Genomic DNA, 26238 nt, shown 5'->3' with positions numbered 1-26238 from the left:
ACATACATTGGCCAGGAATCGAACCCAGGTCAACTGCTTGGAAGGCAGCTATGCTCACTACTATACCACCAACATTGCAGGCTGAAGCCAGCCATTTCACTCATCTCTTCAACTACAAGAAAGGCCCAGGAGTAGTCTTAGCTACCGTAATATCTATGTTACGGCAGGGCCCTTATTACACTTTCTCTTACAGGGCTATGGAAACCGTTTTGCCCATGCAATAAAGCGAGGTGCAAAAATGAAATCATGCCTAGCAGAGGATGGTTTCGATCCATCAACTTCTGGGTTATGGGCCCAGTATGCTTCCGCTGCACCACTCCGTTTCCGTCGCTACCCCGCCGATCGCGCCGCTCAAACCCGATGTCTCTCACCGCAGCTCACTGGCCACCTGTCTTTATAACGGCAGAGCCATGTGAGTCGGTCAGGAGCCGATTTCATAGGCTCCTGGCCATGTCTATCAATGTAAGCCGCTACCATTGATAGACACGGTCAGGAGCCAATGAAAGCGGCTCCTGACTGGCTCACATGACTCTGCCGTCACAGAGAATGCAGAGTGGATGTTAGAAGGATCCCAGCGTGCGGCGGTGATGGCGATTGCAGCAGGTATGTGGGGCAATTCGTTGGGATTCCGTCGTTATTGTACCAGCGGTCTCTGGTCATTAAGGGGGCAGAGACCGCTGGTACTTAAGAGGTAAAGATAAAGCACTCCAAACAATGCTACATGCAACATGTTTGCCATTTTAAGCAAATTGCAATGGTGCTGTTGAAACACCCTCAGGGTAAAATTGCACTAGCGCTTTGCCAAACACAGATGATCTGCAAGCGCATCATAATCCCCCAGTGGGAACCAAGCAATAGGAGAAGTCTTTTAAGCAATTTAGCAGGCAAGAGCACCAAACCGTTAGAGGACCCTTTCACACTGTGGCATTGCATTGTGGCAGTTTTCCACAGCTTAACGCTAGTCTAATGAAAGTCTATGGGTAAATTCACATTACCCGCAGTGCGGTCGGTGCGCTGCACAAGAAGTCATCAATCTGACATGCTTCCAAAACTACGTTGTCGCGCGTATCTGCGTCGACATGCAGCGGACTGCAAGTCATGTAAGTCTATGGTGATGCGTGTCAGTGTGAAAACCCACCGCAGGTTTTACGTGTCACGCGTGCACGGTAGTGTATTTTTTGCAGTATGCTTTTGCGTACGTCATTGCTTGGCCAGCAGGAAGTGAGCATCACTTCCTGCTTGGCCGAATACCAACAGGGAATACCGTGGTATTCCCTGAAGGCCTGTTTTTGGTGGTCTGAGACTCAGGACAATGCCCTGGAGCAGGAGGGCCATTACATCTTAACCAGCTGAGCGGTCTGGACGAGCTCAGCTCGTCCAACACCGCCAGCGGCTGCCGCTCAGGCCCTGCTGGGCCGATTTTAATGAAATAAAAAGCAGCACACGCAGCCGGCACTTTGCCAGCCGCGTGTGCTGCCTGATCGCCGCCGCTCTGCGGCGATTCGCCGCGAGCAGCGGCGAAAGAGGGTCCCCCCAGCCGCCTGAGCCCAGCGTAGCCGGAACAAAAAGTTATTCTGGGCGCCGGAGGCGATCGGAAGATCGCCTCCGGAGCGCCCTCTAGTGGGCTTTCATGCAGCCAACTTTCAGTTGGCTGCATGAAATAGTTTTTTTTTTATTTAAAAAAAACCCTCCCGCAGCCACCCTGGCGATTTAATCAGAACGCCAGGGTGGTTAAGTAAGGAGGTAGAAGACTTACCTCCAGCTGCTTTGCTAGGAAAACATCAATAAAATTCCTTTGGTCATTGAGGTCCAGCTCCTGCTTCTGTTTAGTAAAAGTCTCACGTACAAATTCTTTCATTGTCTTGACATTTTCAAATATTTTATGATGGATTCCAGGAATTAAGTCAAATATTAGTGGAAAACTGTTGTAAAGCTTAAAGAAAGGAAACAAAAGCAAGGTTGCGTAAAGCTATACAGATTATAATGACCATTTAGTCATATACATACAGTAGGCAAGTTTAAATTTTCATAGGTTAAAAAAAGGCTAAAAAAGACCAAGAAGCTTCTAGACTTTTTGCTGCCCGAAGCAAACATTTGAGGATGCCCCACCCCCAATTTGGAATGATCGCACAACACCAAGATATTTGCACCGTGTAACAATTGGTGTAGCAACACAGATGTCCAATTATGTGTGATCTGCAGAATCACCAATAATACAGACGTTATACCTGATTATGTGGTGATCTACAGTATCACCAATAATACAAGTATAGCTGGCAGAATACAAAGTATGTAGTGCTTGGTGCAACAGTAACAGAATAGTTTAGCTAGACCTCACCGGAGGAGCTGGTGGGTATTATTAGAACACAGTAACTGATTAGTTTAGCTAGACCTCACCAGAGGAGCTGGTGGGTACAATAACTGATTAGTTTGGCTTGACCTCACAGAGGAGCTGGTGGGTACTATCAGAAGAGCACCTCACCAGTGACAAGGGCTCACTGGTGAGTAGAAAGGTCAGACAGGCTAGGATCAGTAACAAGCGGGCAGGTACAGTACAAAATCAACAGGCAAGAGAATAGTGAGATATCAGGCAGAGTTCAGCAACAGAGTCAGATGGGCAGATGTACAGAAACGATAAGCAAGAGCAGAGTCAGAGGGTAGCAAGAGTCATACACACAATATCAATAACAGTAATACAATAATCCTAGTCTTGCGTGAAATCCCTGGTTTCCTCCCAGATCAAAGCACACCGGATACTATCTAAGGTCTGAGCGCTAGCACATAAGTATTCGCCACAGCAGACAAGTTGCGAGTGAACAGTGAAGGCTTATGAAGCAGAGGAGACCTCACAGCCGCGCCCACAATAATCAACCAATCCGGAGCGCTGTGAGTCTCCTGTGACGTCAGCCGACTGGCTGGTCAGCTGACGCGCCTCCTCCCTGCATAAAGGTCCTGTCTCTGCGCGCGCCCGCGCGATACAGCAGCCCTATGGGCAAAAGACAAACCCGTCCTAGGCGTACTAGATGCCAGAGGCATGGGCAAAGTCCCCGGACAGGAAGGCAAGGCGGCTGCAGAGACACCCTGCGTGCCCGCAGCCGCCATTACTGCGGATGTTACACACCGCACATTATAACTGTGGTGTAACCCTAGATAGCTAGGTATTGGTGCTCCCCATATAGAAAGCCAGGTATAGGTTACCTTCTGTTTAGGAAGCAAAATATAGGTGGCCCCAGTACAGGTAGCCAGGCATAGGTGCCCCCAGTATAGGAAACCAGGTATAGGTGCCCCCAGGAATAGGTGCCACCGGTATTGCTAACCAAGTAAAGGTGTCCCCAGGATAGCTACCAGGTATAAGTGTCACAGTTATAGGTGCCCCCAGGAATAGGTGCCACCGGTATTGCTAACCAAGTATAGGTGTCCCCAGGATAGCTACCAGGTATAAGTGTCACCAGTGTAGGTAGCCAGTTATAGGATCCACCAGTATAGGAAGCTAGGTATAGGTGTTCCCCAGTATAGCTAGCCAGGTATAGGTGCCCCAATAGCTAAGCAGATATAAGTGCCCCCAGTATAGGTAGCCAGGTATAGGTGTCCCCAGCATCGATATCCAGGTATAAGTGCTCCCAATATAGGTAGCCATGTATGGGTGCCTCCAGTGTAGTTAGCCAGGTATAGCTTTCCCCGGTATAGGTGCCACTGGGTGGGAGGAGCTGGGTGACACTGTGGGGAGGGGCCAACATCAGTCCTCCCTTTCCATGGGCCCTGCTCATGTGTCCCTCTGCAGAGTGGTGCAAAGGTGGGTTTTGTAAATGACTCACCTGTCCCTGTTCCAAGCACATGTCTTTCCACTCCAGCAGCCAGCTCCTCTCTGGTAGCCTAATATCTGTATGGCGCATGTATTATGCATCATGCAGGGAAACAGGAAGTATAGAGTAGCCGGCAGGTGAAACGGATGGGCTCACGCTGCATGGAGCAGGACATGTGAGTCATTTACAAAACCCACTTCGGCACCACTCTGCAGTGGGACAATGGAGAGGGAGGAAGAAATTATCGCCCCCCCATCCCCACTTCTGCAGGACACCACGGTCCCCAATCTCACACCTTGGTCCCCATCACCCCAGGCGCCATCTCCATGTAAATGCCACCTGAAACAGGTGCTTCAGCCTGCGTCATGGGAGGTCCGGACTCTGCTATTAACAGCTACATTCAGCACAGAATTATGCAAAATTATGGTTCCTGACTATGGTTTCAAACAAAATTAATTATGATTGGTCCTGAAATTTCGCATTACGATTTTGCATCGTAATTGGGAATTACAATGCAAAATTATGATTATGTGAAATTCTGGCTCATTACCCATATTTTGCATTGCGAGCAACGAAAATCTTAACCGTGTACTAATCTATAGATGGAATGATGGCTAAAGACAGAGACTCAATATTGCTATATAGTTTTGCTCAGGATAAAGTTTGAAAACAATTTTGGAAAATATTAGGTATATACTAGCTGATGACCCGGCATTGCCGGGTATGTATTTGGCTGGTGTTGACTCCGCCCACTTTTTCTAACCCTAACACACAAACACTCAGTGACCAGGTTTGTGAGCTTTGGGGTCTTTGGCATCAATCATTTGTATATTCCCAAAGAAATTAAACAAATCAGATTGGCTGTTTGTGGATCTGCCCCTCTCCAGCATTTGAGCCCCAGTCACCCAATGATCAGCTGTAGCAGGTTTGAGGCAGCAATTTAAATAGTCTCCTTGAAAATCAACAGGTGAATTTTGATTGGCTATTATAGGCTCCACTCACTTCCCTAAATAATCTCAGTCAAACAGTAACCATCTGGGCAAAGTTTGAAAACCCTGTCATTAACAGTGTAAGAATGGCTGCAGTTTATATTTTCCCAGTGAAATGTGCTTTTGGCTCAGCTCACTTTTTTTAACCTTGACACACAATCACTCAATGACCAAGTTTGTAACCTTGGGGTCCTTGGCATCTATAATTTGTATTTTCCCAGTAAAATGAAACAAATCTGATTGGCTGTCTATGGCCCCACCCCCTTTTATGAATTTGAACTCCAGTGACCCAGTGACCAACTGTACCAGGTGTGAGGCTTGTACCATTAACAGTGCAAGAATGGCAGCATATTTAATATTCCCCTTGAAAATCAACAGGTACATTTTGATTGCCTTTTTTAGGGTCTGTCTACTTTTCTGAATATTAATCCCAGTCACCCAGTAAGCAACTGTGCAAGGTTTGAGAACCCTGCAATTAACCGTGAAGAAGGGCTGCAGTTTACATTTTCCCAGGGAAATCTGTTTTTGACTCCACCCACTTTTTGTAACCTTTACACACAGTCACTCAGTGACCAAGTTTGTGAGCTTTCGGGTTCCTGGCATTAAAATTGTGTGAATGGAAGCAGTTAATCCAGCAAAGAAATCTGATTGGCTGTTTGTTGCTCCGCTGCTTTAGTGAATTTGAGCCCCAGTCACTTAATGACCGACTGTAGCAGGTTTGAGGCCTCTGCCATTAACAGTGTAAGGATGGCAGAAGTTTCAATATTCCCCTTGAAAATCAATAGGTGAATTTTGATTGGCTGTTGTAGGCTCCACCCACTATTCTGAATATTAATCCCAGTCACCCAGTAACCAACTGTGTTTGAGAACCTTGCCATTCACAGTGAAAGAATGGCTGCAGTGTATATTTTCCCATGTAAAAAGTTAGTTGTTTTTGGCTCTGCCCACTATTTCTAGCCTTGACATACAGCCACTCAATGACCAAGTTTATGACCTTTGGGGTCCTTGGCATCGATAATTGCATTTTCCCATTGAAATTAAACAAATCTGATTGGCTGTTTGTGGCCCGTCCCCTTTTCAGAATTTAAACCACTGTCTCCCAGATTTGAGGCCTCTGTCATTAACAGTGTAAGAATGGCAGCAATGTAAATATTCCCCTTGAAAATCAATAGGTGCATTTTGATTGGCTGTTGTAGGCTCCACCCACTTTCCTGGATATAAATCCCAGTCATCCAGTGACCAACTATGTCAAGTTTGAGAACCCTGCCAATAGCAGAAAGGCTAAAATCAAGCTAACAAATCTGATTGGCTGTTTGTGGCTCCACCCCCTTAAGAGAATTTGGACCCCAGTCACCCAATGACTGACTGTATAAGGTTTGAGGCCTCTGCCATTAACAGTGTAAGAATGGTAGCAATGTAAATATTCCCCTTGACAATCAATAAGTGAATTTTGATTAGCTGTTGTAGGCTCCACCCACATTTCTGAATATTAATCCCAGTCACCCAGTGGCCATCTGTGTCAAGTTTGGGAACCCTGCCGTTAACAGTGTAAGAACGGTTGTAGTTTATATTTTCCCATGTAAAAAATGTAGTTGTTGGAGCTGCCCATTTTTTCTAACCTTGACATACAGTCACTCAATTACCAAGTTTATGAGCTTTCGGGTCCTTGGTATCAATTATTTGTATATTCCCATTGAAATAAACAAATCTGATTGGCTGTTTGTGGCTCCACCCCTTTCTTAAAATGAACCTCAGTCCCCCAGTGACCAACTGCACCAGGTTTGAGGCTGGTGCCATTAACAGTGCAAGAATGGCAGCAATTTTAATATTCCCCATGAAAAATAAACAGGTGAAATTTGATTATCTTTTTTAGGCTCCACCCACTTTTCTGAATATTAATCCCAATCCCCCAATGACCAACTGTGCAAGGTTTGACAATCCTGCCATTAACAGTGTAAGAATGGCTGCAGTTTATATTTTCCCAGTGAAATTTGTTTGGTTCCACCCACATTTTGCAACCTTGACACACAGTCACTCTATGACCAAGTTTGTGAGCTTTCAGGTTCCTGGCATCAAAAATGTGTGAATGGAAGCAGTTTATCCTCCAATGAAATCTGATTGGCTGTTTGTGGCCCAGCCCCTTTAGTGAATTTGGGGCCCAGTCACAGAAAGACCAACTGTAGCAAGTTTGAAATCATTAACAGTGTTGGAATGGCAGAAGTTTAAATATTCCACTTGAAAATCAATAGGTGAATTTTGATTGGCTGTTGTAGACTCCACCCACTTTCCTGAATCTTAATCTTATTCACCCAGTGCCAAGTGTGCCAAGTTTGAGAACCTTGCAATTAACAGTCTAAGAATGGCTGCAGTTTACATTTTTCCCATTTAAAATGAATGAAATTTGATTGGCTGTTTAATGCTCCACCCACTTTTCCTGGATTTGCAACCTCTGTCACCATGTGACCAACTGTGCCAAGTGTGGGGACTCTGGCTTGATTACTGTGAGAATGGCAGCCTTTTCCATTTTTTTCATTGACATGAATGGGTGAAATCTGATAAGCTGTTTGTAGCTCCACCCAGGTGTGCAGGGGGGACCCGAGACCCCCAGAACGTATCATCCCAGGTAGTAAGGGATCTGTATACCAAGTTTCGTTCAAATCGGTTAAGCCGTTTTCGAGTGATTGCCGCACATACAAACATACATACATACACTGTATATAGATTACAAAAATTATTCCTACATAATGGCAAATTCAGTTTTACTACATAGAGTTCTTCTCAGAGTGAAATGTGGTGGGAAGAGCAAGATGGGGTATATGTTATCTGGAAGGAGGTATGTTGGGAGGGGCAATGTGGGCGAGTTGTGACCATCTCTGGACCTTTGGAGTCCAACAACTTCTATTTTAGCCATTAAAGGGACCCTGAGCAGTGGCTAAGAAATTAAATTGGGACTTCCCTGGGGCTTCCTCCAGCCCCCAATAGCCCACGAAGTGCCCCAGCATCCTCTTTTTCCCTTTCCTGGTCCTGTTGGTGGCTCCGGTAATCTGGCAACTTCAGCTTCATCATGGCAATCGTGGTAAGAGTCCAGTGCACGTGCGGTTCCCTGAAGACTGAACCGCGCATGTGCAGGACACTTACGGCTACCAGCCGGGGGCGTGCAGGTGCTACTTCAGCCAAAGTTGCTGGATTACTGGAGCCGCCAGCAGGACCAGGAAAGGGAAGAAGGGGATGCTACGGGGGCTGGAGGAAGCACCAGGTAAGTCCTGATTTTACATTTTTTAGCCACTGTTCAGCGTCCATTTAACTTGGGCGAGTTTCCAAATTTCATTAAAATAAGTTATTAAAATCTTTGACAAACTGATTAACAGTAAAGAATGAATCTAGTTGGCTAGTACTGGCACCATAGAGGAAATCCATCTAAACCGACACTTCTGTTGTCCATACTTACTTTGACCATTGTGCTGTTAAAGCAGGTGACAGTTTCATTAATTATGTACAAGCGCTTTAATATGGTTGGGTCATCATACTCGTATCTGCGATCCAGCATAATGGAAATAATGATGTTGGCTACAGCAGCATTGATCATAGCATGATTTTCAAATGGTTTGCCTGAGAAAAAAAATAATATTAATAATAATAATAATAATGTTCTATGACTATCAGTTGCCATTACCTTTAGATCCCTATAGGGATAACATAGAAGAATAAAAGTCCAACTACTTAAAGTTAAAGTGAACCAGAAACAAAGCACCCTCATGTATTTTACCATATATATCAGTGGGGGCATTAGAGAAAACACCTACCCTGCTCTCTGTTTCATTTTTAACTGTTCAGCTTGCTTCTAATCAGCCCTGATAAAATCCCCGGCTGAGCATTCAGTCTGGCTTTGCTCAGGAATATTTATAGCTGAGTCAATATAGAAGAGCCACAAGGGGGCAGGCTTGGGCTTGAAAAGACATCAGACAGAGAAGACAAACTTTGCCATAATTATTCCTGAGCAAAGCCAGACTAAATGCTCAGTCGGGGATTTTATCAGGGCTGATAAGGCTGAGCAGTGAAGGATGAAACAGAGAGCAGGGTAGGTGTTTTCTCTATTGTTCCCACTGACTTTGATGGTAAAATACATGAGCGTGCTTCTTCTCTGGTTCAGTAACAATGTGTGGTGTTTGGTGCACACTCAGAGTATTCAGATTGTTAGTGATCCGCAGTATCACCAATAATGCTGATATATCCGATTATGTGGTGATCTGCGGAATCACCAATAATGCGGATATTTATTTGTAACTCTAGATACCGAGTATAACGACAGTGGAAAACCCACCACACTGATATCTTTAAGAGGACTGGCAACCTCTAAAAGAGAAACGCAGTGTGTGCAATTCTGCGACTAGATGACGTAACGCTAGAATCGCGTTCCCCAGCAGCAATGATATACTGGGGAACCACTGAGACCTCCGCAAGGAGGGATTCAGCAGAATAAACCCTTTAGTGGGAGAACCACTAAAGGGGGCAAAGTCAGACGGAAACGGTTCAGTAACAAACTGGCTGCGAGGTACCGAATCGTGAAACAGAGAGCAGAGTCAGAAATCTAGCCAAGGTCAGTAACGGAAATCAGATAGGCGGAGGTACAAAGTCAGAAAGCCGAACTCGTAGAGAAATAGACAAGCAGAGGTTCGGCAGCGGGCGATCAGAAAATGGCACAGATAACAATAGTGCTTGCGAATATATTGGCAAAACCAATATATGTCGCAGATCAGGAAAATAACAAATCTGACTGTTGTGGGCTAGTTACGGCAAGCCGCACTTGGCCCGCGATGATACTGACTGTCAGATCACTATCTGGCTGACTATTAGATCAACTGACTATAACAGAGATCAGGTTACATACAAATATACAATAATCAGGAAAACAACAAAGACTGACTGATGAGAGACAGGAGCCTTGCTCCAGCTAGGACTGTCTCTCTCGGATCTAGCTAAGGTCTGAGGGCTATCACAAAGTAACGCTTACTGCAGACAACTTGCAACTGACAGAATGCCTGCTTTTATACTGTGCTGGGCTCAAACAGCCCGCCCAGCCAATCAGCCAATCACAACACAGCTCAAGGACCTTGCAGCACAGCTCAAGGACCTTACTGAGGTCAGCTGACCAGCTGGTCAGCTGACTCTCCTTCTAAGAGTATAAAAGGCTTTATTGCACACGCGCGCAGCCCCTACGGGGTCCAGACTGGATTGAGGATAGCGTTGGTGTGGGACAGGCCCTGAGGCCTGTGAGGGAAGAACCGGACCACAGCCTCGACGAAAAGTACGCCGAGAGGCCTGTGACCGAACGGTGGATCGCACCGCCGATGCAGAAGTTTCTCCGCGTTCCGCATGCGACCATATGGTGGATGGTGCCGCTGATGCGGACGCGGACAAACCTCCGCGTTCCGCTTGCTAAATGCGGTCAGGCCGCCGTCTTATGACAGGTTCACTTAAAAGAGGCCCTCCAGAGTACAAATAAGGTATAGAAAAACGCAAACGCTCACAAAATCACTTTGTGCAATGATTGCATTCATGTTTTTAAGAAGAAATACATTGTATTCGTTTCTGGAAGTGAATTAAAAAAACGCTCAGGAAAACCGCTAACAAAAACGCTTAAGCAAAAACGCCCAGCCCACCGCAAGCTCGGGGAATCGCCCCAAAAAAATTGTTTCTAAGACCGGCCAACACGAACGGCCACACGACCGGAGCACAATGTGAACAAGGCCTGAGGGAGTGCAGGCTGATTGGCATTCACTACATCACGTATACCTGATCTTTCCCATAAAAAGCTCGCCGGGGAACTGTTCAAGCCATCTCTATTGACATTTAAGCCGCACGGATTAAAGCTTTTCTGTTTTTTTTTAATACATCTTTAATGCAGTGAATATCTCTTTCTTTCTACATGTCAGACACAAGAATGAGCCCACCTTTGAGGGATCTGAATTCCTGGATTAAACATTCCACTTCTTCAATAATTTTGCCTTCTAGTGATTTTTTTCCCATCCCGAAATCTTTTAATGCGGAAAGAGTGAACCTTCTCATTATCTTCCAGTTTTCTCCATGAGAAAAGATTATACCTGAAAAGAGATTGACTATTTAAGTTGACCTTTTCAACAACTTATTTACAGTGGTACATGAAAGTTTGTAAACCCTTTACAATGTTATATAATTTTATATGAATGTGACATAAAACATAATTTGGTTTCCAAACAAATTGTAAAAGAAGTGGAAGAAAATGTACTATATATATTTGCATATAAGCCGACCCGTGTGTAAGCCGAGGTACTCACTTTTCCCTCAGAAACCAGGAAAAAGTGATTGACACACATATAAGCCCCCTTCCCAGTATAGCTTCCTACAGAGTTTAAATAGCCGGATGTGTCTTCAGTTTGAGGCATACGCCTACCTAGTATAAATAGCCAAATGTGGCCCCAGTATTGGCCAATGCCCTACCTATAGCTGGGTGTGCCCCCAGTATTGGCCAGCCCCCTTCTTATAGCAAGATGTTCCCCCAGTATTGGCCAGCCCTCTCCCTATAGCAAGATGTTCCCCCAGTATCGGCCAGCCCCATCTCCATAGTCAGATGTGCCCCCAGTATTGGCCAGCCCCCTCCCTATAGCCAGATGTTCCCCCAGTATTGGCCAGTCCTCTCCCTATAGCAAGATGTTCCCCCAGTATTGGCCAGCCCTCTCCCTATAGCCAGATGTTCCCCCAGTATTGGCCAGCCCCCTTTCCATAGTCAGATGTGCCCCCAGTATTGGCCAGCCCCCTCCCTATAGCCAGATGTTCCCCCAGTATTGGCTAGCGCCCTTCTCCTTAAGGTGATGTGCCCCGAGTATTGGCCAGCCTCCTCTTTATAGCCAGATGTGCCTGCAGTATTGGCCTTCCTCCCCCAGTATAATAAGTGTCCCCCGTATAGCCAGCGGCCATTACTCACCTCCCAAGCTCCAGCGATGAGCAGCTCTAACCAGGGGTGCTCAGCAGAGCTCGAATATTCGAGTAGCTCGAATATTCGAGCTCTTATTTAGCTATTCGAGCTTGAATACCGAGCTCGAATAGCTGCAGCTATTCGAATGGGCTATTCGAGTGAACTCGAATAGCCCATTCACTATTCGAGCTATTCGAGCAAACCAGCGCTGTTCGAGCTCGAATACCGAGCTCGAATAGCGTCATAGCCCAGATTGATGTCCTTAGAGCCAATCAGAGGGCTGCCAGGCCCTCTGACGGCAGCCAATCACAGAGGGGGACCCTGGCCAGCCCCTACCCTATAAATAGCGGCCGCCATGTTAGGTTTTTCCGTCCTTGCCTGACTTTGTACAGAGAGAGATCTGCTCTTGGCTTAGCAAGTGCACTATTGTGGTCAATCACCTAGCGTTTTTGCTCACATACACCTCCTATACACACCTATATTGTTGTTAGTTAGATAGACATTGTATTTTAGTTAGTAGCTTGTGTGTTACATAGAGACAGGCAGCTGCTGCAGGCAAGCTCACAGCTTTAGGCCTCAGGGCCTTGCCTGTGTGGGCAGCTGTCCTTCTGTCCTCTGTTAGTTTATTATACCAGTGTTTCTGCTGTCCTTTACTACTGAGTGATTGTATTTTGTAGTAACTATACTAGGACACTCACTGTCACTGTTTGTTCATAGCTCCTGCGTGTGTGCGTGCAGTACACACACTCTATTTCCTTCTGATTACTACTGATTATTGTAATTTCTAGTTGTACACTTACTTACTACTTACTACTAGGGAGGGACACTCAGTCACTGTTCATAGGCTAGCTCCTGCGTGTGTGTGTGCGTGCACTGTCTGTACAGTAGTACACACACTCTATTTCCTTCTGATTACTTATTGTAATTTCTAGTTGTACTACTTACTGTTACTAGTACTTACTGTACTAGGGACACTCAGTCACTGTTCATAGGCTAGCTCCTGCGTGTGTGTGTGCGTGCACTCAGTACACACACTCTATTTCTTCTACTTAATCTGATTACTACTGATTATTGTATTTTCTAGTTAGTGTACTAGGGGACACACTCACTGTTCACTGTTCACTGTTCACACTTACTGATTACTGAATTATTGTATTTTGTATTAGTACTGTACTAGTAATTACTTAGCAATCTAATCACTTAGTGATTAGTGTCACCTCACCCACCAACCCACTCCATTAAAGTACCCCACTTTTTCACCCGCCCTTTTAAAAAACTTTTTTGTTTACGCCCAAAACATCTAAGATGTCTGGAAGTGGCAGCCAGCGCGGTTTGGGCAAGGGGAAGGGCAGCAAGGGAATCAAGAGGAGAGGGAGCAGCATTGTGGCAAGCCGCGGCCGCGCCACCATGCACAGTTCCGCAGCAGCAGCAGCTGCGTCAGTGGCTAACATTCCTCCTATAGCCACTGGCCGTGGACGCCTTGGGCGCCACCCAGCAGGAGCAACTCACGCTGCAGAGACACAGCAGCAGCAGCGTGTAGTACCTGCTCCTATTTTCCTCCAGCCGGGTCGGAAACGTCCCATTGAGGAAAAGGATGCAGCCACTGTGGTGCAACTGATGACGGAGGATGAGCAGCCCGCCATCAGCTCTGCATCCGAGGCCTCCACCCTCACCACCACCACCACCCCTGTTCGCAGCAGCCGCCCAGCAGGGCCTGGGGAGGAGGCCAGTTCACCGTCACAAGTTGGCGACATGTCACTCAGCAGTATTTTTACCCCAGGCACCATCAGGGTATTGTCTGCTGTTGTTGGCGATTTGGAGGAGGAGATGCTGATGGGCACTTTGGGGAATGAGGGATTGGACAGCAAGACTGTGGCGACAGTCAAGCAGCCCATCCATGCATCAGGAGAGGAGTTTGGGGGGTCATCATCCCAGCAGGACATGTTTCAGGAAGGGGAGGATGATGATGATGATGATGACGTGGTGACAGACAAAGACTGGGTGCCGCCACCACCAGCACCTGGGGATGTCATCATCAGCAGCTCTGAGGAGGAGGAGGAGGATGCGCTTGTGGGCCTTGCAAGGAGGCGCATCATTGCAAGCATTGGCAGCAGTAGGCAGGTCCCACAGCCTGCTGGTGTCTCAGGCTCAGCAGCAGCAGCAGCAGCATCTGCCAGTACCACCACCAGCCGCACCCAAGCCCCCCCCCCCAACCACCACAGGGAGACAGGCAGCAGCGGCTCCAGGCCATAGGGGGTTGTTCTTCTCACCAATCTGGCGATTTTTCACAATACCCACAGTTTTCAGCAAGTACGCCACTTGCAACCACTGTCAGCGGAAGTTGAGCAGAGGTGCAGACCCCTTAAAGTTTAGCACCAGCTCGCTCATCAACCACCTTGCTGCTAAACATTTCCACCAGCATGAGGAGTTCCAGAGGCTGAAGGCATCTGGTGCTGGCAGTGGCACCACACCCATCACTGCACAGCCTTCAGCAGCAACAGCAGCCACCCGCCCTCCTGCTCCTCCAGCAGCACCAGCAGGAGTGCGGAAACGCACTGCTCCTCCCCCCTCTGCAACTCCTGCCGCCGACACTGAGGCCTGTTCTGGCAGCCAGTCCTCAGTGGCCTCCTCTGCTGTGTCCGCTGATTCCTGTGCTAGCAAAAGGCCACGCCAGAGCCTTTTGAGCGAGTCCTTCCAGGGGGTGGTTAGGGCTCTGCCTCCCAGCAGCCATCGCGTGCGGCAGCTGAACGGCTTGCTGGCACGGGCCATGTGCTCCCAACTCCTGCCGTACACGCTCGTGCAGGAGGGGAGCGACATGCGTACGCTGCTTGCTTGTGCAGCCCCAGACTGGCAGCTCCCCAGCAGACACTACTTTGCCCGCAAGGCCATTCCTGCACTGCACCGCTTTGTGATGGCCAATGTGGAGCGAGGGCTGGAGCACGCGGTTGGTGAAAGGGTCCACGTCACCATGGACTCCTGGAGCAGCCGCTTCGGGACAGGCCGCTACCTGTCCTTCACTGTCCACTGGGTCAGCTTGGTGGAAGGGGGTGAGGATGGGAGAGCAGCAGCGGGCACAGCAGCAGCAGCAACACAGTGGGTGGTGCCACCCCGCAGGGTCAGGGGAACTGCAGCAGGTTCTTCCGATCCTCTGCCATCCTCCGGCACACCTGGCCAAACCCCCCGCCTCAGCAGCAGTGTGAAGGCCCCGCCACTGCCAAGCGCTGCTGCAGTTGGTCAGCCTTGGGAAGACCAAACTGACGGCAACCCATGTGTTGGCCAAACTCCAGGAGCAGGAGAGGATTTGGCTGACCCCCAGAGGCCTCAGAGTCGGAGAGGTGGTGGCCGACAATGGGGCCAATCTGGTTGCCGCAATTGACAGGGGAAACCTGACCCACATCCCCTGTCTTGCCCACGTGCTGAACCTGGTGGTGCAGAAGTTCTTGCGCACCTACCAGGGGATGGGCGAACTGCTGGAAATGGCAAGGAATGTTGTGCGTCACTTCCGGCGCTCGGCTGCAGCCTGTGCGAGCCTGGAAGACGTGCAAAAGGAGCTGGAGCTGCCACGCCATCGGCTGATCCTTGACGTTCCAACTCGCTGGAACTCCACCCTGGCGATGTTGGAGCGTCTGGTTGAACAGAAGCACGCTGTCAACCAGTACCTTGCCCTGGCCACTGTTTCCGCCGCTCAGAAAAGGGACAAGACCAGCAACATCCCGTCCATCATCCCCGATGACGACTGGAGGCACATGCAGCAGGTGTGCTTAGTGCTGGCTCCCTTTCTGCAGGCCACTAACATGGTGAGCAGGGACCATGCTATGGTCTGCGAGTGGGTGCCCCTGGTTTGTCTGCTGAACAGGGCCCTCGATGCTTTGCTGGAACAGGGAGCGGCAGCCTTGGCCCAGCAGGAGAGGCATGCAGCTGCACAGTCCACCTCTGAGGGGGAGGAGGAGGAGGACTTGGTGGAGGTCCCTGACCTTGCTGCTGATGAGGGGGATCAGCACAGCGCAGCTGAGTTGGTGCGGGGGTGGAGAGAGGATGAGGCTGAGGAGACAGAGGAGGAGGATGAGGACAGCACTGCCGTCGATGTGCCAGCACACGTGGCCCGCCTCTTCCCAATGGCAGCGCACATGCTGACGTGTCTGCGCAAGGACCCCAGGGTGATCCAGATGAAGCAGAGGGAGGACATCCGGATCAGCATGATGTTGGACCCGCGCCTCAAGGGGAAGTTGAGCCAGTTCCTGCCGCCTGCAGGAGGAGAGCCAGCGCAACAAATAAGGAGCTTGCAGCAGGCCCTTGTTGAGCGCTTGGAGGAAGCCTTACCCCAGCCTTCCACCCCCACTGTCCAGCCAGCACAGAGGCAGCAGCAGGTGCCTGCATCCAGCAGCAAGCGCCCCACAGACCTGCTGTCTCTCAGCAACGAGCTCTACAGGACTGTAGAGGCTCCGGTAGCAGTGACTAGAGAGGAGGTGCATGCAGCAGCATCCTCCTCCGGTCACAGCCAGCGCCTGACCCGCATGGTGGCTGACTACATGGGGTCCTACAGCGGGCTTGACAGCGATGCCCCTGTTGATCCCATGGAGTATTGGGTCAAGCGCCTGGAGATCTGGAGTGAGCTGGCGCAGTACGCCCTGGAAGTGCTGTCCTGCCCCCCTTCCAGCGTGCTGTCCGAGTGCTGCTTCAGTGCAGCTGGTGGCGTGGTCACCGAGAAACGCTCACGTCTGTCTCACAAGTCTGTGGACAGACTGACGTTTCTCAAGATGAACCAGGCGTGGGTGGAAGGCGAGTTCCTGGCCCCTGTTGTCGGCGAGAGGGGGACATGAACTGGCTGCCGGAAGAACCATCGTTAATGTGCCTTACCACCCTTTACCACCTCCTGGCTCCTGCTCACTAAGCCAGCCTGGTTCACTTTGACTATTACGTCACCTGCAGCCACACATTTTACATCTACAGTGGGCTACTGTGTACTGCCCTTCTGCTGTCTGTCTGTCTGTGTTTCCCACTGCCAGGGTACACAGATTTACCTTCTGCTGCCGCTCTGCCACCAGCTATTACGTCCAACAATAGCTAGCTATATCTGTGTAATTTGCTGTAAAAAAAAAAAAAAAGTAAACCATTAAAAAAATTTTTTTTTTTAAATTTTTTTGAGGTGCCTGGGTTGAAAACTGTGTTGTCCCAGTTGTGTATTGGACACGATGTGGGCTGCACGACCGCTGTCTGGGACCTCCTGTTGTATTTATTTAAAGCCCTGGTATCAACGCTAGGTACCAGGGCTATTATGTCACGCTGCCTACCTACCTGCTGCCACACTCACACTACTCCTCCATTCCTCCTCCTGCTGCTGCTGCTGTCTGTCTGTGTTTCCCACTGCCAGGGTACACAGATTTTACCTTCTGCTGCCACTCTGCCACCAGCTATTACGTCAAACAATAGCTATATCTATGTAATTTGCTATAAAAACAAAACAAAAAAAACCATTAAAAAAAAAAAGGTTTAATTTTTCTGAGGTGCCCGGGTTGAAAACTGTGTTGTCCCAGTTGTGTATTGGACACGATGTGGGCTGCACGACCGCTGTCTGGGACCTCCTGTTGTGTTTATTTACGCCCTGGTATCACCGCTAGGTACCAGGGCTATTATGTCACGCTGCCTGCCTCATTGACTGCCTGCTGCCACACACTCATCCTCCTCCTCCTGCTGCTGAATTTACCTCCTGCTGTCTGTGTGTTTCCACTGCCAGGGAGCACATACAATGGCGCTTCCAACATGCTCCACCAGCTATTTGTTACACTCAAAAAATTTCTTTAAAAGAAAGATAAAAATATATATACTTTTTATTAATACTTTGTGATATTATTTTTAGAGGTGTCCGGGTTGAAAACTGTGTTGTCCCAGTTGTGTATTGGACATGATGTGGGCTTCACGACCGCTGTCTGGAACCTCATGCTGTGTATTTACGGCCTGGTACCACCGCTAGGTACCACAGCCTATTATGTCTCGCTGCCTGCCTCATTGACTGCCTGCTGCCACACAATCATCCTCCTCCTCCTGCTGCTGCTGCTGAATTTACCTCCTGCTGTCTGTGTGTTTCCACTGCCAGGGAGCACATACAATGGCGCTTCCAACTTGCGTGCGCCACCAGCTATTTATTACGCTCAAAAATAGCTGCATTTCTTTAATAAAAATAAAAATAAAAGAGAAATACAGTGGAGGAAATAATTATTTGACCCCTCACTGATTTTGTAAGTTTGTCCAATGACAAAGAAATGAAAAGTCTCAGAACAGGATCATTTCAATGGTAGGTTTATTTTAACAGTGGCAGATAGCACATCAAAAGGAAAATCGAAAAAATAACCTTAAATAAAAGATAACAACTGATTTGCATTTCATTGAGTGAAATAAGTTTTTGAACCCTCTAACAATAAAAGACTTAATACTTAGTGGAAAAACCCTTGTTTGCAAGCACAGAGGTCAAACGTTTCTTGTAATTGATGACCAAGTTTGCACACATTTTAGGAGGAATGTTGGTCCACTCCTCTTTGCAGATCATCTCTAAATCCCTAAGGTTTCGAGGCTGTCTCTGTGCAACTCTGAGCTTGAGCTCCCTCCATAGGTTTTCTACTGGATTAAGGTCCGGAGACTGACTAGGCCACTCCATGACCTTAATGTGCTTCTTCTTGAGCCACTCCTTTGTTGCCTTTGCTGTATGTTTTGGGTCATTGTCGCGCTGGAACACCCATCCACGACCCATTTTCAGTTTCCTGGCAAAGGGAAGGAGGTTGTCGTTCAGGATTTCACGATACATGGCTCCGTCCATTTTCCCGTTAATGCGATTAAGTTGTCCTGTGCCCTTAGCAGAAAAACATCCCCAAAGCAAAAGGTTTCCACCCGGATGCTTGACGGTGGGGACGGTGTTTTGGGGGTCATAGGCAGCATTTTTCTTCCTCCAAACACAGCGAGTTGAGTTAATGCCAAAGAGCTCTATTTTGGTCTCATCAGACCACAGCACCTTCTCCCAGTCACTCACAGAAACATTCAGGTGTTCATTGGCAAACTTCAGACGGGCCTGCACATGTGCCTTCTTGAGCAGGGGGACCTTGCGAGCCCTGCAGGATTTTAATTCATTGCGGTGTAATGTGTTTCCAATGGTTTTCTTGGTGACTGTGGTCCCTGCTAATTTGAGGTCATTCACTAACTCCTCCCATGTAGTTCTAGGATGCTTTTTCACCTTTCTCAGAACCATTGACACCCCACGAGGTGAGATCTTGCGTGGAGCCCCAGAGCGAGGTTGATTGATGGTCATTTTGTGCTCCTTCCATTTTCGAACAATCGCACCAACAGTTGTCACCTTCTCTCCCAGCTTCTTGCTAATGGTTTTGTAGCCCATTCCAGCCTTGTGCAGGTCTACAATTTTGTCTCTGACATCCTTGGACAGCTCTTTGGTCTTTCCCATGTTGGAGAGTTTGGAGTCTGCTTGATTGATTGATTCTGTGGACAGGTGTCTTTTATACAGGTGACTAGTTAAGACAGGTGTCCTTAATGAGGGTGACTAATTGAGTAGAAGTGTCTAACCACTCTGTGGGAGCCAGAACTCTTAATGGTTGGTAGGGGTTCAAAAACGTATTTCACTCAATGAAATGCAAATCAGTTGCTATCTTTTATTTAAGGTTATTTTTTCGATTTTCCTTTTGATGTGCTATCTGCCACTGTTAAAATAAACCTACCATTGAAATGATACTGTTCTGAGACTTTTCATTTCTTTGTCATTGGACAAACTTACAAAATCAGTGAGGGGTCAAATAATTATTTCCTCCACTGTAAGTGAAGAAGAAGAAGACGATATAGAAGAAGAAGAAGATATAGAAAAAGAAGAAGAAGAAGAAGAAGAAGGAGAAGAAGATATAGAAGAAGATATAGAAAAAAAAGAAGACGAAATAGAAAAATAATAATAAGAAGAAGATATAGAAAAAGATATAGAAGAAGAAGATGAAGAAGAAGAAGATGAAGAAGAAGAAGAAGATGAAGAAGATGAAGATGAAGAAGATGAAGAAGAAGAAGATGAAGAAGAAGAATATGAAGAAGAAGAAGATGAAGAAGATGAAGAAGAAGAAGAAGAAGATGAAGAAGAAGAAGAAGATGAAGAAGAAGAAGAAGAAGATGAAGAAGAAGAAGAAGATGAAGAAGAAGAAGAAGATGAAGAAGAAGAAGATGAAGAAGATGAAGATGAAGAAGAAGAAGAAGAAGAAGTAGAAGAAGACGATATAGAAGAAGAAGAAGATATAGAAGAAGAAGATATAGAAGAAGAAGAAGAAGAAGATATAGAAGAAGAAGAAGAAGAAGAAGAAGAAGAAGATATGAAAGATACAAAAGAAGAAAAAGAAGTATATACACTACTGAACAGAATTTTGGACACAACTTCTCTTTCCACCTTTTTTTTTTTTTTTAAAGGAACATCCCCACATAATCACTTGCTGTTGTTACTTGGAAAAAAAGATGTTTCTTGCATCATTCACCCTCAAAACAAGTGTTGGAAGCTATTTAAGGCCAATTCGAATAGTCAGCTTGAATAATGAGCTCGAATACCGACTCGAATAGTGAGCTCAAAGTCCGAGGTCAAATCGAATAGTAAAAAATATTCGACTCGAATATTCGACCGAACTCGAATAATTTACTATTCGAATTCGACCAAACTCGAATAATAAAAAGAGGTATCCGAGCACCACTGGCTCTAACCCCTCCACTCTGACCGGCATCCCTGCTCACACTTCTGCTAAGTTGCAGGTCCCGGCTTGATGATGTCATCAAGCCAGGACCTGACAGAGCCAGAGCGAGCAGGGATGCCTGTCAGAGGTGCTTAGGTTGATGATAGTGATCACGTGATCAAGAATCGATCGCTATGGCTCCTGATTAGTGAGGGGAGATGTCAGCTGTCATATGACAGCTCAATCGCCTCTCTCGGGTGTGCACGATTGCAGCGGGAGTGGAAAAAACAGGTGGCGTAAATCCTAAACCGCATCAGGTTTAGGCAGCCACAAGTGCGGCATAGGATTTACTATGCACGATCCCCAGGAAGTTAAACAAATTAACCAAAAAATTATTGTATTTGATTATTTGTTGAAAATGTTAAATGGTTTTATCATTGGATTTCAAGGTAGTGTACTAGTATTGTATCTAGATTGTAATAAGGTTTGTTGTTGTTGTTGTTTTTGATTTTTGGTTATTTTTTACACTATATTTGCACACATCTACAGAACTCTGGGGACTGAAACTTGTGCAAAATACAAGAGTAGGGATGGCCAGAAATGTCCAATTCCAATGAAATTCTGATTTCCGCCAATGCTAATTTTCAGATTTTCCATTTTTCCGATTTCCGATGAGTATTTTATTAGTCATTTTTTTGAATCAGAGAATGCAAAAAAAATGAAAAAAAAAATTGGAAAAACATGTGAATGAGCCCTAAAAGTGTTTTACTCTAAACTCTTTTTATATATTTCAATTATTGTATCCTTTTTGGGGCATCTGCTACCCTTGTTTATTTTTTTGGCCCTGATTCATGAAACAATGGTAAGGTCGATGTGCATTCACTATACAATACATCATACTTATCTTTATGCACACATAAACAAAAGAAAGTGTAAGGGTGCAAACTTGAACCTGGATGAAGCATGACAGTGCGCATGCATGAGTATGCAAAAGTGCATGATTGCTCTTGGACACTAAGTTTAGTAAATCATGTCCTATGTGCTTGCATTCAAAATGTACTGTTTATGAATAACACTTGTTGTCGGGGGCGTGGCCACGTTGGGAAACAGGACGGACGCCTGATTCCACAGCTCCTGCCTTGGCCTTACTAAACCGGCTCACAGCATGGCCCAATCGGCTACCAACCGACCATTACCGGCAGAGGAGATGGAGACAGAACAGGAGAAAGCAAAAAAGAGGAAGCTAAAGCCAAAGAAGCTTACGGACTACTTTAAAGACAAGCCGCAGCGGCCACCTCGTGACATCCAAGATGGCGCCGACAAACCTGGCGGCTCCGCAGTGAACCCTCCATCAGACACTCTCCGTAACTTTGCGGAGAACCAGCCGCTAGACCAGCACAGCGACTCCCCAATTAGCAGCCCAGCCAGATCGAGACAACGTCTGGACACTAACATAGGCGGACCTCCGGTAAGCACATCGGAACAATCAGCCATTTTAGCCCCACACAGCGCTGCAGCACTTGAGGCCTTCCCAACCTCCGACCAAGCTGCTTCACAAAACTTTATAAAGGACATTCTACTCTCCTTTAGAACGTCCCTGCTATATGACATAGCTACAATTACTGCCAATATGCAAAAAGACCTTAATGTCTTAGGTGACAGAACTGATGCTATTGAGCACACAATAACGGAAATAATCCAAGAGCATAATGTTATGGTGGATGTGTCTGAGACTCAATCCTCTGATATTCAGTGGCTTAAAGGGAAATCTGCAGATCTGGAAGACAGATCCAGACGTAATAACATAAAATTCAGAGGGATTCCAGAATCTGTACTCACACAAGATCTGAAGCCATATATACAAAAGCTCATTAAGACAGCACTACCTAACTCCTCGGAAACCGAACTAATTATCGATAGAGCGCATCGCCTCCCTAAACCTACATATTTTCCTGCACAAATTCCCCGAGATGTAATTGTGAGATTTCTATGCTACCATGTTAAAGATGATCTCCTCATCCACATGCGTAAGCAAAGCTCTCTACCAGAACCATTTGAAAAAATCAAGATCTTCGCTGACTTATCCCAGCACACACTGCAGCAACGTAAAGCATTACAGCCTATCACGGCAGCATTGCGAGCATCCAACATTCAGTATAAATGGGGATTTCCCACGAAAATAATTTTCTCTGCTCAAGGCCAACAACACATAATACTATCTGTAAACGCAGGCCGCAAGCTGCTGAACACTTTGAAAATCCAACTGCAAGAAGAACCACCTAAAACATCAAAGAACCCATTCTCCTCAAAAATCAACCAAGATTGGCGCACAGTCCCACCATAAGCCAAGGACACTAACATCCCAGGCCAATCTCTAACCTACAAGTTTATTTAGCTGTTATGCACGATAAACTAATATATTTTTTTTGCTCCCTAAGTTGTAGGACACTGAACATTTGCCCTACTATTTTTCTGGTTACTATACTTGTGATACTGTTTATCACTATGTTATATGTTGTTATGTTGGAGGTATATTCAGGTTTCAACCTATGGTATTTCCCATATGGGAATGTTTCAAATAAGATGTCTGCTTTAATAGGTACACACTATCCCAGGTCAACACTAGCTTATACTGTGTTCTATAGAAATGGCCAATCCACCTAATATTAAAATAACCTCAATAAATACCAGGGGACTAAACTCCCCCTTTAAAAGAAGTCTCCTTTGGAAGGAAGCCAAACGACAATCTTCACAAATACTGATGCTACAAGAAACTCACTTGTTAGAATCAACTACAAGATATTGCTCCAACAGTTTATACCCTGTGTGCTATCATAGTACCTTTGTAAAAAGGAAAAGAGGAGTTATGTTAGCTTTTCATAAAAACCTTAAAGTTGATCCTACATCTATCATAACTGACGATAACGGTAGATACATTATTTTTGTTGGGTATGTCAATAATCAGCTTCTCACTCTGGTGAATATATACGCCCCCAATACTGCCCAGAAAACCTTTTTCCAGAAAGTAATGAAAAAAGTCACACTAGTTAAACAAGGCCTCCTTCTAATCGGAGGAGATTTTAATATATGTATTAGTAAATTAGACTCATCCAGTAAACGTGACAATAACCCTCCCCTCATAGGCAAAACACTTCAATGGCACGACTTGTACGACCCATGGAGGATCCTGCACTCATCAGAATTAGACTACACATTTTTCTCTCCCGTACATAAAACTTACACAAGAATCGACTATTTTATAACAGACAGGTTCTTACTTCAAAAGGTGCTGGATACCTCCATTGGTCTTATAACTTGGTCAGACCATGCACCAATCCATATAAACATCGAAGACACAACAGTGTTACCCAAACCAAATCAATGGAAATTAAACACCTCAATCCTATTAGACCCTATCAACATTAAAGATATGAAGGGCATCATCACAGAATATTTTAAAAATAATATGACACCTGGTGTCAAATTTTCCACAATATGGTCTGCTCATAAGGCCTACACTAGAGGCTTCTACATCAAATTAGCTTCGATAGCAAAAAAAAGACAACAACATCAACTGAACTCATTTTTAACACAGATTGCGGATCTGGAAAAAATCAACAAAAAATCCCAAGAACCACGAACCACCCAGAAACTCTTTGAACTACGCCAGGAACTACGTAGGCTAATGTTATTTAAATATGAACAAAATCTACAAAAAAGTTAATTTAACAAAATACTCGCAAAATAATAAAGCTAGTACTCTCCTAGCCAACTTAATCAAGCATAGACAGGCTAAAGCTAAAATACATTCGATAATCCACCCAATTTCCAAACAAAAAATTTCCAATCCAAAACTAATAGCAGACGCCTTCGCAGTTTTCTACAAACAACTATATAATCTGAACAAAGACCATGCCACTCCCCAACCCACACAGAGTACAATTAATAAATATTTAGCATCAATTAACTTACCTTCCTTAAGCCCCTCCCACTTGGAACAACTAAACACCCCATTTACAGAGGATGAAATCTCGCGCACAGTCAAAGCATTAAAAAAAAATAAAGCCCCAGGTCCTGACGGATTTAATAATGAATACTATCACACCTTTATAGATATTCTCACCCCAACTTTAACACAACTTTTTAATTCCTTCTTATTGGGACAAGCGATCCCTCCAGAATACCTAGAGGCCTCAATATCAATTATCCCCAAGCCAGGAAAAGACCAACAGATCCCTGCGAACTATAGGCCAATCTCGTTACTAAATTCAGACACCAAACTATACGCGAAATTAATCGCCAACCGCCTTATGAAAATCACCCCAGAGTTGTTAAACCCTGACCAAGTAGGATTTACCCGTGGTAGACAAGCACCAGACGGAACCAGGAGGATGTTAAATATTCTGAGACACATAGAGCTCTGTCGAATGCCTTCTCTGCTCCTAACTTTGGATGCGGAGAAGGCATTCGACAGAATTCACTGGGGTTTCCTAGAAGCTACGCTGCAGAAGTTTGGGTTAAAAGGCCATATTCTAACAGCTATTATGGCTCTGTACTCCTCCCCCTCTGCGAAAGTTAATGCAGCCGGTTTCCTATCAGATAAATTTGAAATCAGTAATGGCACTCGCCAAGGATGTCCCCTTTCCCCAATTATATTTGTTTTGTTAATGGAGACAATGGCCCAGAGAATCAGACAAAACACAAATATTCATGGTATTAAAACGCAAGACACAAGTCATGTAATAAGCCTATTCGCAGACGATGTAGCTCTAATTCTGTCGGATCCACAAACGTCCCTCCCAGCAGTGATCACAGAATTACAGGAATTTTCAGCAGCATCATACTACAAATTGAATCAAGCTAAGTCATTTATCTTAGGCCTCAACATCCCTACAGATCTCAAAGTATTATTAGAAAATACCTTTCCATTCCCATGGGCAGAACACTCGATACAATATCTGGGTATCCAATTAACACAATATCTCACTGATATCTTTAAGCTAAACTATATCCCATTATTAACCAACACCAAAAAAGAATGCCAAGATTTAGCTAAATTTACTCTTTCCTGGTCAGGAAAGGTTGTGGCATTCAAAATGTTTATACTACCCAAAATACTCTATATATTCCGAACTCTTAATATCCCCCTCTCTAAATCATATTTTAATGATTTCAAGAAAATGATCAACCAATTCGTATGGGGAGGTAAAAAAGCGAGAGTCTCATATAACACTATGACCCTGCCTAAACAAGCAGGCGGAATGGGCCTTCCCAACATTGAAATATATTACCATGCAACTAATCTAGAAATGGCTAGACACTGGTGGTCTAATACCTCGGATAAAATATGGCTTTCACAGGAAAGTAAATGGTTAAAACACAAACCACGTGATATTTTATCGAGTATTCTTTTGGGACATAAAGTCCCTAAATCAGACTTCCCAACAATCCAATCCACAATAATCTCCTGGGAGCACTTCTGTAAATATCCCCCTGACACAGAACAACTACTGGATTTTAGGATACCTATCACTACACTACAGATCATGATGCCACACATGCAAATGTCTGAGTGGACAAGTAAAGGGATGATCCACTTAAACGATCTTTTAGATAAAAACAATATTAAAACCTTTACTCAACTACAGCATCAGTTCAAGATCACAGACTCTATGTTTTTTTCATATCTGAGGGTCTCCGGTTTTCTCAGGGCCAAGAAAATTCTAATACCCCAACACAGGGCACATATTATCACTCTTCTTAACGCAAAGATTCCTATCAAAGGAGGAATGTCCACA

At 45.7% G+C, this 26238-nt stretch overlaps 1 protein-coding gene across 1 annotated transcript in view; it reads right to left on the bottom strand.

Annotated features, from left to right (window-relative positions):
* The window catches only part of LOC137571256 (cytochrome P450 2K1-like), a 62270-nt gene that overhangs the window by 24891 nt on the left and 11141 nt on the right, over window positions 1-26238 (bottom strand). Inside the window, exons 4-6 of the mRNA XM_068280132.1 lie at window positions 10744-10893; window positions 8241-8401; window positions 1757-1933 (exon numbers count right to left, since the gene is read on the bottom strand). Coding sequence (XP_068136233.1) covers window positions 1757-1933; window positions 8241-8401; window positions 10744-10893 — 488 coding nt within the window. The remainder of the gene's footprint in view (window positions 1-1756; window positions 1934-8240; window positions 8402-10743; window positions 10894-26238) is intronic.

Source organism: Hyperolius riggenbachi, chromosome 4, assembly GCF_040937935.1.
Source record: "Hyperolius riggenbachi isolate aHypRig1 chromosome 4, aHypRig1.pri, whole genome shotgun sequence".
Classification (NCBI taxonomy): domain Eukaryota; kingdom Metazoa; phylum Chordata; class Amphibia; order Anura; family Hyperoliidae; genus Hyperolius; species Hyperolius riggenbachi.
The sequence above is the reverse complement of the archived record's forward strand: the minus strand, read 5'-3'. Positions and strand labels throughout refer to the sequence as shown.